Genomic DNA, 15,436 nt, shown 5'->3' with positions numbered 1-15,436 from the left:
ATTTAGTTGCAATTAGTTTGTGACATTAAATGCACTTTTTCGAGCAACTGATTTCACTAAGTTTTCACCTTATACCCTGGCAACAGTGACATCACAGCATGGCTTCCCGACGCCGTCCGCTGGTTTTTCGCTCCATGGAGCTGGTGCCGGCGAACAACTGGCGGCGGAACGCGCGTGGCAGTCTGCCGCGCGAACTTCGTTGCAAAAATTCGCTCCATGGAGGTTGCCCTTAAGAGTGCACTGATAACAAGCTTAATGACCAGTCACACATGGTAACATATGACAACTCGTGTTTTTCTTCTTCTTATAAATATAGGAAACACATCAACTCCTGTGAACATAGATTCAGCACCATTGTGTTAGCACCATTTCGCTTTTGTCGAACATTGAGATGTTTGTGTGTGTGGTAGACATCCGTTTGCAGGGTCTGCAATCGGCATATACAGAAGGCTATGCACAGCGCAAGACATTATGTGGTGCACTTGTGATCTCATAAGGCAGTCTGCTCAGGCACAAGTTTGGATTACAAGAAAGCTTTCAAAGAAACTAGTTCATTCCACCATCCCACGTCACTGCAACACAAGGTCTACGATCTGTGGGAGTGCACTATATGCCACTGGTATGGCATGGTACCAACGAGTGATAACTCTCAATATACAAGCTGCTATCACCTGTAGCTTTCACATGCAAATCGAAAGTGAACGTAGGGCGCAACAAGGCAGCATGGAAAGGGCGCGGTGGGTTACTTCATTTGACACATTCGTCATAATGCTGTGCAATGTGGAGCAATTCTCAGAGGCTGAGGAAGGACAAAAAGCCGCAGGTGTGCATGCCCTTTGTACCTGATATATGCACATGGCAGTCAACCTGAGACATTCAGAATAACACAATGCAAAGCACAAAATGCCTATTGATAAGCACTTCCGGCGATGCGGAGGTTCCAGCTTCGGATTGGCGACTGCCCCTCCTACAAGTCAAGTTTCACAGGTTCCTGGGTGTTATCCTGCACCGCAACCTCTCGTGGAGAAGGCAGATTTACTTCATCATCTCAAAGGCTCAGCGCTGGGGGAATGTGATTCGTCACTTTGCCGGTGGGCGCTAGGGCTGCACTGAGCAGGATCTTCTTGTGGTCCACAAACTGGTTCGCGGCATCCTGCTATACAGCTTACCCGTATTTCACAGTATATCATCCACGCCTGAACACAAGCTTCGGTGTACACTGGCACGCAGCCAGCGGACGTGCCTTGGTTTCCTGCGCAGCGCTGAGACGCGGATGGTGATCGCCGACGCCTATCGATGTCCTACGATGTACCTATCGATACCTATCGGTACGAAATACCTATCGATGTCCTCCGCCGAAGAGAAACCATCCGACACTATTTACGGGCCCAGGCAAAAATCTGGAGTGGGACCACTTCGAAGTGGATTATCGGACAGGAACCACTTGGAATGTGGAACCATTCAATGGCTGGGACCAGTTAAAAGTGAAACCAGTTTCACGGTGGTACCACTTGTAGTGGAACCAATGGAAATTATCCAGTGGTCCCCTCTGCTAAGTGGTCTCGGATCCGACCACTTAGCAGATGGGACCACTAAATGCATGACCGAAAGTAATGCGTAGAAAAGCACATACTGTTGAAGTAAATATTGTTTATTCTGCTATGAGCATACACTAAGGATAAAGAAATAATCGATACATCTCTCACGTACTAAGTCGCACACGGGTAATCACTCACTGCGTTCAGATGAGGAATGTGCTTGTGTTGAATTTGCGATGCACTCACGGACAACAGGGAACATGGCGTTTTGTTGACCACCTCACACCTGTATTTTCTCAGAGGAGATGACATCCGTTCATGTAGGTCGCGGCATGTGCCATTTTCCTCTTCACCAAACGATCCTAATCGTTATACTCGTCTTAACCATGTTTCTCAGGTTCCTCTAGCTCCTGAAATAAAACACATAATCAGTAGTAATCGAAGCACCACGGTAAGCACTTATACCTCTTAAAATCGGAAGAAGCATTCTGTGCAGTCCGTTTGGCGTTTCATCGTCCTGTTCTTCTGCGGACGCTGTGTCTTCCTAGCGTCGAAACTTCTCCGAGATATCGCCAATATGTTTCACATGACTCATTGTCATCACGTTGTCTTAGAAAACGCACTAAAACCACGTAAATAGTGCACAGGAGATGCCCGATATCAGCCACGGCAACCGAAGAGAAAAAACGACCTCGCAACGACGCGTCAAGTTCCAACAGACGCGCTCTCTCTGCTCCCTCTCGCGGCCCGCCGTTAGAATTTGAATTGAAAGCCTCCCGCCGCACCGGAGCGCCCTCATAATTATTACATCTGCTTTGGGTCAGCCCGTGCAATTACCTCTTTTTTAGTTCTTCTAATTATTTGGCGGAGTGTGTCATCTTTGGATTGTGTCTTTTGGCATTTTGCTGGTACATTTTATGGCATTTGCCTTTAGATGAGAATATGAGCACGAATTGAAGTTACAGCATATATTTTATCGAAGACGTAAACGGATAAAAAACCCAGAAATATAGATCATACGTGTGCTAAAATACATCAAAATAATGGCTAAAAAGCCAAAAAAAGAAAACAAAAAAAAAAACAGAAGGGTATATGGCAAGAGTGGACTCTACTTCCCCTAACGGATCTCAAAGGGGGAAGCTGCCCAGCTTGGAATCTAAAGTGGTTCAATTGACCATTGTGGGAACAAAATGGTACCTGTGAGGCTCCCACTGTAAGTTCTGGAACCATTTGAGGCCAGAGTGGTACCACTGATTTCACCAATGTGGAACCAGCAACCCCACTTGGGAATCCAGCTGGGACCACCAAGATTCAACTGGAACCATTCGGGAACCATCCACATTCAAATGGAACCAGTCCAGATTCAAATGGAACCATTCTGGAACCAGTCCAGATTTTTGCCTGGGGTTGCTCGCTCACCACCGGTGCCTCCCTCTGGTTTCAAAAGCTACGTAGGCGGAAGAACAACAAACTCTCGCCATGTGTTACAGCAACATCTGGCAACATCCCTGGCTTTACTGTTACCCCGACCGCCCCGCCCCGTCAGTGGCACCATGGACACTGTCGAGCCCATCCCTCTCGACACACATTCCTTTCATCTTGGGGCCGAAGCGCCAGATCTCCGTTCCGATTTTCAAGCAATCTACTTTGGAAATCATGGATGCAAAGTACAGAGGCCACACTGCTCTGTTCACAGATAGCCTACGTCGGATGGCGTCTCCGCGGTCTTTGTCATACCGGACGAGTCAATATCATGTGGGTTTCGCCTGTCACATCGCACTTCGTCGACCTCTGCGGAGCTGTATGCCATCTTGCTATCTCTAAAGTCTGTCTTGAACTACCCTTCTCGCTCGTGGGTGATATGCACTCACTCAGAATCAGCCCTCGCTCAAAATCAGTAGGAAGCATGGGCATCCGCGGCTCTTTGGCCCCAACGGCTGAGAGTATCCTGACGGCGCTTAATGTTCTTGGGGGACAGGGACACCGGTTGACCCTACAGTGGGTCCCCGGCCACACTGACATTCAACGCAACGGGGAGGCAGATTTTGCGGCTGCTGCGGCCAACCGTATCTCCAGATCCGCGCCCATTGTCCTCACCAACGGCGATAGACGCTTCTACTTGTGTGCGTTGGTGTCACCCTTGGCCCGCCAGCAATGGCGCCATGACATCACCCAATGCTCACCCCTCCATGCAGTGGACCCGTCATTATCATTTAAGATGTCAGGTGGCTTCCCTCGCAGCTTTACGTCACTTCTGCAGCGTCTACGACCCAACGTCGCCTTCACCGCTATGTTCCGGTTTAAGCTGTATTATAGTAACCCGGCGTTGCGCCTAGCTTGCCACACTCCAGCTACGATCCTCTATATCATCGACGACAGTGACCGGTACACGTGTGAACGCCGGGTGTTTCGACGCCAACTTCAGCTCCTTGACAACAGACCATTCAGCTGTCCAAAGTTCTTGGCCCATGGAGCTCCCTTGCGTATCAGTGCCGGGCTCTTCGCTCCCCTTTTGCTTTTATGCAAGCCACTGGGCTCCTCGAAGGGATCTAAACAGAACTCCGACCTGTCGTCATGCATGCAGGACATTATACAAGAACTGGCCAGTATCCCAAGCATGCATCAGACTGCAACACCAATCCACAGCTCACTGCAACACCACGTACAAATGCACAACCACCAAATGCAAAAATGCGAGCAGAAGCAAGCAAGCTAGCAACCCCAAAATCATGCCCACTTGCTCGCCGGGGAAACCACATAGCTCCAGAATCCATCCAAATATGAGAAGAGGAAATCCTGCAGCAAGGGTGTACCTCTATTTGAGGTGCAGTCGTGCACACTGTTGAAATATGCGCGCGAAATAGCAGAAGTACCAAGGCACGTGATTATATTTTGCGTGTTTACTCGCTCAGTTGGTGTTGGTCAATGCGGGCAGGTGTGCACGAAGCAACAGGGCTGAAAATGAGAGAATATCACTTGTGCACCACTGCACTTGCTTTAGTGTACTTGAACTTGCGTATACATGCTTGACAGTTTGTTTCTTTCTATAGTATAGGCATCATATCCAAAGCTAACCCCTTTTAGTCTGCATAAATGAGAATAACCCCAGACGCATGTCTACATGGAGGGAGGAAACACAGTAGTGGCCCTTCCGACCGTTTCCCAATGGAACGGGCGTGCCAGTAACATGGGTGACACAAACCCGCCATTGTTGTAACTACCCTCAAGCGGGTGCTTTTTGAAAAAAGAAAAGCCATCTTGTCCGGGTCAAACGTCGTAAGAAACGTCATTTTGTTTACATATCGCTTTAGCGCTTGTCGACCTATTCCGATCGGCAAAAAGTCATGAGATGAACGTATTTTTCCAGCGTAAACTATACGGTCTCAAGCAGCACGCCAATATTGGTCCAATATTGGACCCATACGGGCTGCCAAGATTACCAATATTGGCCCAATAGGGGCTGCAAATATGGGACCAATATGGGGAGTGCAGCCAGGCTCCATATTGGACCAATATGGGCTGCCCATACTGGCAAGCCCATTTTTCCCATATTGCGCCAATATTTCCGTGATAACGCCAACGGGAGTCCGTGTAATAATAAATCATTATCCGGTATAATATCCACCACTGATATTACTTCTCTCTTCGTTTTGCTTTGTCATTTCTGCACATCTTCTTATTGATCCACGTTGCATAGCGTTACAAAAAGCAACACTGCATTGCCCTAAAAACGTACACACAGCGTTGATTCTGGGCACATTGCGGTACAGGCTGCCTATTCTACACGGCCTCAGCATATCCGGAGAGCGTGAGCTTCTCAATATTCAGGCACGAAGCCTCCGCGTCTGTTTGGGAGTTCCTAGAACGACAGAGACCTATTCTGTCCTGGCAGAGGCACGCGAAACACCAGCAGGCGTCCTACGAGACGTGGAAACACTCCGGATATATGCGCGGTACCTCACACAGCATCCTTACCATCATCTTCGGCTCATTGATATTGACGGTCCGGACTCCAGCATTGGTATTGCTGTTGACCGCCTGAAAGTGCACCTCCCCACCACGCCATCAGTGCTTTCCTATGCCCCGCCGATGTGGACTCTTCGCAGGCCTCCTGTATGTGATCACATTCCTGGTCTTCTGAAGAAAAACTCTGTACCTTCCGTTGTTGCTCACCAACTTACACTGGAGCACCTTAACTCAGCGTACTCTCAACGACTCCCTGTGTACACTGACGGATCAGTGTCTCAAGGCGGATCTACTGCAGCCTTTTATATGCCAAATGAAAACCTTGAAGTGGCGCACAAGCTCCCCTACGAAACGTCATCTACAGAGTCCGAGCTCTTCGCCATACTGACCACGTTAAACCACATAGCGGTATCACCGCCTGGCGCTTGGGTTGTGTTCACGGACAGTAAGGTGGCGCTAGAAGTTCTAGCAAATTATTGTTCCAGAACAGTCGGCGGCCTAGACACCATGATAGTCGCAATATACAACCGACTTCTATCCTTTGGTCATAGCCTGTGTTTCCAATGGGTACCCAGTCACACCGGCCTGCACGGAAACACCCGCGCAGACGCCTTAGCACGTCGTTCACATGGGGTCGGCACCTCCAATAACTGTCTCCTACCTCTTTCAGCCTCATCGTGTCGGTTACAGACACAGCGACTCCGTCATAACGGCACTCGGCAGTTTCAAGAGGACGCTGTCCAACTGAACGACCATCTCCGGTCTATCGACCCGTCGATGGATTTCGTTGCCACACACCACTGCTCGCGTCAAGAAACGTCCATTCTACACCGACTACGCCTTAATGCCGCCAGGACACCTCTACTTCTCTGTAAAATGGGTCTTCTCCAGTCGCCCAAATGCCCCACTTGCGCTGTTGAAGCTGATGTGCCACACCTTCTCCTCGACTGTGACAGATTCGACACCCCTCGAGCCACGCTGAGACGACGCCTACTCGAGCTGCGGTGCACGGACTTTTCTCTGGCCACTCTGCTCGGCCCAGTACGAGATCACACACAGCGGTCTGTGACCAAAGCAGTTCTGACTTTCTTGAGAGATTCAGGTCTGGTGAACAGCCTGTGAACTCAGACGTGCAATCTCATTCTTCTGTGCCCCACTCTCACCCTCAACGCATTAACCTCATGCTTTCCTTTTAAAGTCATCTTCTGTGATTCATCTCATCATTCTTTCACCGTTTGTTAGTCATCTTTTTTTGTCATCTTTGTCTTTAATCTACCTCATCCTTCTTTCATCATTTGTTAGTTTTTCGGTATTTCCAAATTCTTTTTCTTTTTCTTTATTTCTTATTTCTTAATTTTTTTATTTCTCTTTATTTATTAATTATTATTTCTTTCTTTAATTCTTATCTTTTCTTTTTATTTATTTATTATTATTTCTTATTTCTGGAATAGCAAGCCGACGTCCCGTTTGGCTGACCTTTCCCCGTCTTTTTCCCTTTTCGTCTAATAAATATATCCCCCCTCCTAAAAACGAAGAACAGGTGCTACGCTGTCTTGCTGAAGGACCCAGGCAGTCGTATTGCCGAGTGTAAGATGGGACAAGCCAAAGCTTGCCCACATCACATTTCAAAAATAGTATTTCCCTCGCGTTAAAAAAGAAGAGCAGGATGAACTAGTGCTAGGCAGGCAGTCCCACGGAACTGTCAATGCCAAACATCCCTCAGAAGCCTTCATTGGGATCGCAACAGTGCATGTACCAAAAATTTCCAACCCGCTCCTAGAGTACAGGTCCCGACAAAAGTTTACGGAACACCGGAGTGGTGTATATAATCATCTGAGCGTTACCGTTGCTACAAACAGGAGCAGATAGACTTACAAACAGGCGACAGGGTACTCCATGCACCTCTCAGTAAGTGTGTCCACTCCCGTTCGCTGCTAGGGTGTCGCTCCGATCAAGAAATACGTCGCTCTGGTGTTCCGTAAACTTTTGTCGGGATCTGTACAAATGAGCGAAACACTTTCGTGATGGTGACGGACATACGTCTCAGCAACGCACACTCCTGCAGTAACTTGAAAGCACCTAGTGTTAAGAGGGCATACCAGCTCTCCGTCCCAATGTATTTCCTATGGAACAGTTTTTATGCTTTCTCTCGGTAACCGCCGCGCAGATTTTGACGCGGGTGGTTTCATCATAAAGAGGAAGACGAGATGAAGAGCATTACGCTACCAGATTTCTCATATATGTCGTATGTATTTTACAGCGACGTCACGAATGCGAAAAAAATACACAATTTTTCTCCTCCCTCTTTGAACAGGTTTTATTAAACTTCTATAGACATTTCGAAAAAACTTTCCATTTACTTTCTCTTGAAATTTCAGGAATCTCAGGAATTTCAGGAAATATTTCGGGAATCGAGAGACATCAAATTTATATGTCTACCACTTTCCGTTTTTATAAAAAAAGCATGAAACGTGAGTACGGATAAATATCGTCTCAGAGCTCCGTAAACCGCGTCATTCTGTGTCGCCCTCTAGCCGTAGCACGGGAAAAACCGCGCGGAACATTTTGACCGTATCTATATGGTGGCTAGATGAATATTGTCTGGTGTGAGAGGCGGCGCAGCCGAGGCGGCCCGTTCGCGGAAGACGCCGTCAGGTGGCGCGCAAACACGGATTTATGCGAAGATGCGAAGATTCTCCCGAACGCTCCCGAAGCGCGTCTGCTGAACGGGCCGTTTTCGCCCATGTGGCCGAGAAGTTTTGAAGAGGAATGGAACGGTGGGGGGGATAAATATCAATGGAAAACAAAACAGTAATGGTAATAGCTTAAAACACATTGAAGACCGCTTATTCAAGCACGCAAATGAACAGGTATTCAGCTTTGTATGTCCCATGCGTAGCTTGGACGTCACAAAGCTGATGGCAACCCTCCTTTTTAACTTCTGTATCTCTTTCTTTTATCAGGTTACTTTTCTTTGTTCATTCTTACTTTTAGTTCTTTTTTTTTTTGAATGTCACAGCAACGAGGCCAGTTAATCTTTCTTTTTGTTCCTCGATATATAAAGTTTCCTATCAGTCAATGAAGACACGATCATCTCCAAATTTCAACCTCGCAATGTCAAAACAAGATTTATTATACACAGCAATAGCAACAACCTGTTTCGTCCCATCATCATGATATACAGGGTGTTACCCTATAAAAGTCTACCCTTGCCGCCATGCTGTATTCGCAAATTACTCAATGCAGGTGGCATATTGTGCGATCTTTATATAAAGCTCATAAGGACATTTAATCTTGGTAAATTTCGAAGTGATTGTGTGCCGCAGCACGAAGTTATAACTCAAAACGTGCAATTCCCATAGTCAAAACAAACAAGATGGCGGCGTTGAGAAGAGCACTTGACTTGCTGCTCCCCACACGACAACGCGTCGCATATCCTGCCAGCCGGATGAAACTGCAGTTTTCATTTCGCTTTCGTGTAACTGTCGTATTTCGCTCAGAAGTAAGCAACGTGAGGAACGAAAAATGCCGACGCATACTCAGCAGACGACACCCAAAAGGGATGTCGTCTGCTAACTGAGAGGCGCCATCTTGGCTGTTTTGACTACGGGAATCTCATGTTTCGCGCTATAACTTTGCGTTACGGTGCTCAATCACGTCGATATTTACCATGATGAAATGTCCTTATGAGCTTTATACGTAGGCAACACATTGTACCGCCTGCATTGAGTAATTGGCGAGCACGGCATGCCGGCGCGGGTAGACTTTTATAGGGTAACACCCTGTATATATATATATATGTACATACATATGTACACAATGAAAACAAAGAACATCTGTACACGAGTCTGAATGCTCACATAAGTGTATTCACAGATGGAGACGCGCCTCCTTTGGAAGTTTGTTTTTTGCTCCGCTCTGCGCGAGGACGGTTAATGCCCTTTACGGGGAAGTGCATCCTCATCATGCATAGAATTTTACAATGTTCATTGTGAGATATTCGCTATGGGTTTAACAGCCAACCTGCTCAAGGCTTCGCCTTGTCAGTGATGGGAAAAGTACCTCAAAATTATACTTAAAGTAAAGTACCAAGTACCTCGCGTCATTAGTACTACAAGTACAGTACAAAGTACTAGGCAAAGTACTTCAAGTATTCATCAAGTACACTGCGAATTTCATTTGTATCACTTTGCATTTCACTGTTTAGCCTCTCAACAATAAATTTGCTTCAACAAATATGCTCTTTAACAGCACAAAAATCCTTTTTGGTAAAATGTCAGACGGACTCTTGGTACAGCATCCCACTAAAAGCATTTATGGGCGTGTGATGAGCATTTTTGATACTCTTTTGTGACTTTTTGTCTGGAGCCAAAGTTTGTGTACTTGAATACTTGATGGGAAAGTATTTGGAAAAAAGTACTTTAAGTACGGTACAAAGTACGCAGTTTAAAATGTACTTAAAGTAAAGTACAAGTACACAGAAATGTACTTAAAGTTCTACTTGAGTACTTGGTACATCAAGTACTGCCCATCACTGCCCCTAGCACATGCCAATACTTCTAGTAGAATGTCTGCATGCACTTTATGATATGACAACAGCATTGTGAAGGTATCTTCAAGTTTGGAGACAAGCTTGAAGAGTGTTTCTGAATAGTAGCGTGGCCCCCCCTGTTGAATTCGTTCATGTACGACGACGGATGATCGACGCTCTGTTCGCTTTTGCACGCCACTTTTTCTTCACAGGGGCGTCAGAAGTCTGCTAAAGGTTCACCATTCCACAGAAACAGTGCACAGCCGACGATAAAGTAAAATAAAGCACTTCAAAGACGCGACAGCGTCGCTATCCCACCCTCTGATATGTCACGGCGAAAGAACTCCGCCCGGGGACAGAGCGCCCAGAAACTAGCATACATCCGTGGAGCAGCGCGCCTGGTGGCCGTCTTCCGCAAGAGTCTCGCTCCGTCGAATAGGAGGCTGTGGGCGCTCCTCACACCAGACAATATTCATCTAGCCACCATAGCATCTATCCGCCGACCATGCGGCGCGCACGCGCACTGTAGTGCTCCCTCTCTCCTCTTTACTTTTATGGACAGCGGACTTAGAGCATGGCCTTGGAGACCAGAACAAAAGCTTACTTACCTGCTCGTAAAGGGATTATTGTCAGCCAGATTTGTCGGGGGGGGGGGGTGTACGTTGGGTAGACGAGCCAGCATTGTCGCGGCCCGTGTAAGAGACCACCGAGACCAATAAACCTGTTCTTTTTTCGGTGCGCTTATAGAGAAGTGAGATGAGTTTATTAGCTTGACATGAAACGTCAATTTGCTCGATTTTGCCGTTTCGGGTTTGTGCTTACTCAGTCAACTGTCTCATAAGGCTAACGAGAATCTCTCGTATTTACGGTTAGTGGAAGGCCGACTTCACAAACATTTCAGCAACGTTCAACAGGACTGCCCTGTAATGTTCATAATGTTGAACCAGCCAGCAAGCGGATTACACACAGATAAATGTTTCTTGGGATAACGGTACTTAGAACTGCAGCTTTATTTGTTGTTTCTCTTTCTTTCTTTTATTGATCGATTTATTTTTATTTTTATCTTTATTATTTTCTTTTTTTTTCATGAACGCTCCACGTGAACCAATAAGAAAAATCGATCAAGCGGCCGCTGCACAATTATTCCCGCCCACGCAACGAGCAACAGTCTTTTCCCGAACCCAAATTCACGTTCGCGAAGCAAGGAAAACCAACGACAACCAACGACAGCGACGGGGGAGGGGGGATATATTTATTAGACGAAAAAAAAAAAAAAAAAAAACAGGCTAAAGGTCAGCCAAACGGGACGTCGGCTTGCTTCCGGAAATACATAAATAAATAAATAAAATTAAGAAATATGAGATAAATGAAACGGACGCGACGGAACAGCAGTTCGTTAGTTGATTATAAAGTTAGTAAAAGTTCGGTCATGAAAGTACTGATGTTCTGAGGCTGGAACAACATAGAAAGGACAAATACACACAAAGCCGGCAATCTAGAAGATGTGGGTTCGAGTCCTATACAGCTGGCTAACCTTATCAGTGACTTTCATCTTTCATCGTCAAAAGTTCGGTGTTTGCATTTTCATGCTACATCCACAGACGTAGGAAAGTGTGGGACAGTGGTTCCAATGCCAGCGCAAAGAACGCAGGTGTCGCTGAATATAGACGCCTGTGTCAAACCTAGATGCCAACGCGGTACCTCACGGGTACTTCTTTGAATAGGAAAAAAATAACTTGATGAAAAGAAGTGATCTGTAACACGGATTGACATTGATTGGTTCATAGACAGCTGCTATATTGGTACAACCACAAAACGAAGGTCGTTAGGGTATGAGGCATGTTACTGAGTTCCCTATTTCTCCCTATTATTTTTTTCGTCAACATCAACATCAATTGAGTTCTAAGCAATGCGCATGTGTGGAGCAACGCGCATATTAATAAAATGTTAGGTGTACAGCAGATGTTTTTTTTTGTATTGTCAACAGACAGCACTTTGAAAATAGAAAAAATCGCAATGCCGCGTCTGCATTCCGAGAAGTTATCTTTGTCGCTGCTTTGTTGTCACTTTTATCATTGGCTGCCTTCGCGCCATTCGTTGTTGTAAAGCCGTGTTGGTGCTTTCTTACTTTTGCCCAGTCCGGCCGTGCTGGCCGGACGTTTTGCCTGGGTTTTCCCCGACGATCACATGCCGGTACGGTTTCCTTGGAAGTCGGCCTAAGACGCGCGCTGTTGCGTTGGTCGTGACGAGCGGCCCGCCCTCAGCGAGGCCAACCACGTACGGCAAGCAGAATATGACACACACGACCAGCAGCTTTTTTACTTAAAGGGGTTGAGAAACCATATGCGAACTTTTGTGTAAATCACGTCCTACACATTGTATCGTGCGTACTGAACACGTATATCAAACGCTATCGTTCAGCGATGCCCCGTCACGAAGTTATTGCACTCCGCATGTTACGAGCGGCGCGGGCTCTTGTATCCCTCTCGGCTCTCCACCTCCTTGCCAGTTTTTCTGGTGACGTAAAAGGTGAAACTAGGGAAGTAAGCGGTTCGCCGTTGCCATGACGATGTGGACGCTACTAATGAGGGAGGAGTTCCCGTTTCCACGGCAACGTCGGCGCTTGTGCGGTCAGGGTCGGAGATCGCCGTCGGAGGACTGCTTTCGTTTTACGCGCACAGGGACCGGCAATCGCTGTCAGAACTCGAAAACAGACTTATTCGCCTCAGCCAAGAGTTTGGTATGAGGCCATATGAGGATGAACCACTTCGAGAAAGTGCAGGCGACCTGTCGGAGTCTCTGTCAGAAGACGACGACGAGGACGACGAAAGGAGTCTCTCTGGTGTCTCCGCGGTGTCGTCGGACGGTTCGGCACCTATGAATCATGGCTGGTATGTTGAAATGAAACATCTCAGTACTACATATCGATGTTTTTAGCATTGAGTGTAATAGCACAGACTGCGCTCTACTGGATTCCTTCTGTTATAATCTGTATCCCTTGTTTCAGATTGGTCGGACATTGGCAGTTGTTTCACGAAGTGTAGAGCACATGTAGCTCACTCATCTTTGTTTATATCCGTAGGTGTCAGTGCCTTAGGTGCGTAATCATGCCGACTGTGCAAGAATGCGTGTGCTGCCAAGATTACACCGAGGTGCAACAAAAGCAACCAAAAGGATGCATAACGCAACACAACTACTTCGGCGTATTATGCCTAGACACGGAAGTGCTTTCTGTGGCACTCTGCGAGCCACTCGACACGAATGCATCAATGTCACTGGAGAAACAATACAAGTATGTTTACAAACATTTATAGAGATTAGACTGCACAGTGCATACCGAATCGCAAATGTTGCATATAAACATTTACAATGTGCGTGTGTGTGTGCTCTGTAGCTTCAAGAGATTATCTTACCTCTGATTTGATACTCACAATTAGCATCTAGCGCAGTCATTGAATCTTATGAGGATAAACTTCCGTACGTTCCAAACACACTGTTTTGCAGTCGAGTTTTGCAATGTGTTGGTGTTACATATCTATGTCACTTAGGCTTTCTCAAGATGGGGAGTGCAGTCATTAGCTCATATTAGGCATGACCTTTAGCATGCTGGCTATTCCAGGGAGATCACTGTAGTGACTATTGCATTGGCTGGAGCAATTGGTATGAGGACTAATTACTATGAGTTGTCTTTGCAGAAGGTTTCGCTTTGCTGCCTATAGGCAGTTTACACGCTGGATCTGGGGATACCTGGGACCAGATAACCGAAAAATCCTCCCAGCCTGTGCTGTCACAGCCATTAGAAGGGCATTCCCCTCTACGTCCTACACAGGCTTCAAAAGTTCGAATTCCTGAGTCTAGATTACTTGCAAAATAATAAATAAAAATTGTATCAAGCCAAACATTTGAGTGACAAATCTGATATCTTTTATCTGTAGAGGCAACAGGTCACAGAACATTTCTGGCAACAGCTTGGAACAACACTTTTGCAAACAAGCCCTAATTAAATCACACTCTTGGACTCAATTCTGCAAAATAAATATGGCTCAACACAACAAACAGTATGCTTATTTTTGGATTATCCTGACACCCAGAACATCTTGAACATGAGAAACATCACTTGAATTATGGCAATTTGTTTCTAGTCACTCTCACATTCACACAGACAATTACACTCGTGACAGGCAGCATCTTTCTCGTGTCCGCTCACTGTTACAAGAGAGACATGTCATGCAGATCTGTCACAGTCATCGCAGACTTCACGATACAATTGCTAATGTCATCGTCGTGGGCACAACAATAAAATAATTGCTTACATTATTCGCAGTTCAATGCTATTCCTAAGAGGAGGAATACTAGGAATGCACCATTCCAAGCACCAAGCCAATATTTGTTCCCAAGCACATAGTTAGGTAATAATAATTTGTGGTTTCACGTCGAGACAATTGTGGCCACATACCTCGGTAAGGACATTTTTGTGTGTTACTGCAACACAGGCCTGTTTTTCTGTTTACAAAACATGTAGTCTGATGACCACAGTATAATTTTGAACACTGCTCATAGCTACAGTTGCTTCGTGGCACTAACACAGAGCCAAAACAGTACAATTTTGTTGTTTGAGATACTATCTGCATATGCTGCAGGTTAGGACTGCATATAATTTCGATCACCTGAACTTCTCTAACATGCACCAGCAATTTCCGACGCACAACACATTGTGTTCGTCCTCAGCCGGAATCTAAGCCACGATCTTGAGCTCAGCAACCTAGCCCGCTACTGAGCCAAGTTTACTTCAAGGCAGTGACATAAATGCCACGATAAGCAGTAATGACAATCTAGAACTGGACAATGCACGTCTGTTGTCATCCATACTGGAGCACTCGGCGGACCCCGCAAAATCGTTTTTGGCAGTCAGCAGCAAGTTCTGCAGCAGACTGTGTGCGAGGGTGATGAGCTGTCATTGGGGGGGGGGGGGGGGAACTTCCTTCTGACTGGCAGCAAAGGCGTCATCAAATGTCCTGAACCTTTGGCAAACTTCCACAGCCTCCTCCATCAAATCATTTATGTAGCCTGAAATATGAAGTAAATGAAAGAAAACAAAGGATGTATTGCCACAGGAAGCATATGTGTCCATCATATTTGTAGAAAAAAACACTGGCTGATGCAGAGACGATACATGGTTGTTGTTTTCCTGTGGTCGTTAGCCTGTTTTTTTTTTTTAGTTTCATTTTTATTGCGACCCACTAATATATTCTTATCTTACAAAAGCTAAAAGTGAGATAAATAGAATGCCTACCATATGTTGCATCCACATTCAAGGGGCATGCTACATAATGCCCTTCCCTAGCACGCTGTAGTTTTATCTTGTACCGTCCTTCTCCATTTCGCTTCACTGCCTGTGCTC

The 15,436-nt window shown here is 46.2% G+C and overlaps 2 protein-coding genes across 4 annotated transcripts in view; both read left to right on the top strand.

The window, feature by feature from the left end:
* Positions 1–15,436, top strand: part of LOC135396544 (E3 ubiquitin-protein ligase RNF123-like) — a 502,532-nt gene that overhangs the window by 88,627 nt on the left and 398,469 nt on the right. The window lies entirely within an intron of this gene.
* LOC135397859 (P2X purinoceptor 7-like) lies at positions 12,265–13,928 on the top strand. The gene is made up of 3 exons (XM_064629402.1): positions 12,265–12,926; positions 13,118–13,327; positions 13,731–13,928. The coding sequence occupies exons 1-3, from the start codon at positions 12,778–12,780 to the stop codon at positions 13,885–13,887; spliced, it is 516 nt and encodes a 171-aa protein (XP_064485472.1). The 5' UTR covers positions 12,265–12,777; the 3' UTR covers positions 13,888–13,928.

Source organism: Ornithodoros turicata, chromosome 6 (genome assembly GCF_037126465.1).
Source record: "Ornithodoros turicata isolate Travis chromosome 6, ASM3712646v1, whole genome shotgun sequence".
Classification (NCBI taxonomy): Eukaryota; Metazoa; Arthropoda; class Arachnida; order Ixodida; family Argasidae; genus Ornithodoros; species Ornithodoros turicata.
The sequence above is the reverse complement of the archived record's forward strand: the minus strand, read 5'-3'. Positions and strand labels throughout refer to the sequence as shown.

Excerpts from the sequence above, each read along its gene's own strand:
- LOC135397859 (XM_064629402.1), top strand. The coding sequence starts at position 12,778 with ATGAGGCCATATGAGGATGAACCACTTCGAGAAAGTGCAGGCGACCTG. Across the intron at positions 12,927-13,117 it reads GCACCTATGAATCATGGCTG|GTGTCAGTGCCTTAGGTGCG; the intron begins GTATGTTGAAAT and ends TTATATCCGTAG. Across the intron at positions 13,328-13,730 it reads TCACTGGAGAAACAATACAA|AAGGTTTCGCTTTGCTGCCT; the intron begins GTATGTTTACAA and ends TTGTCTTTGCAG.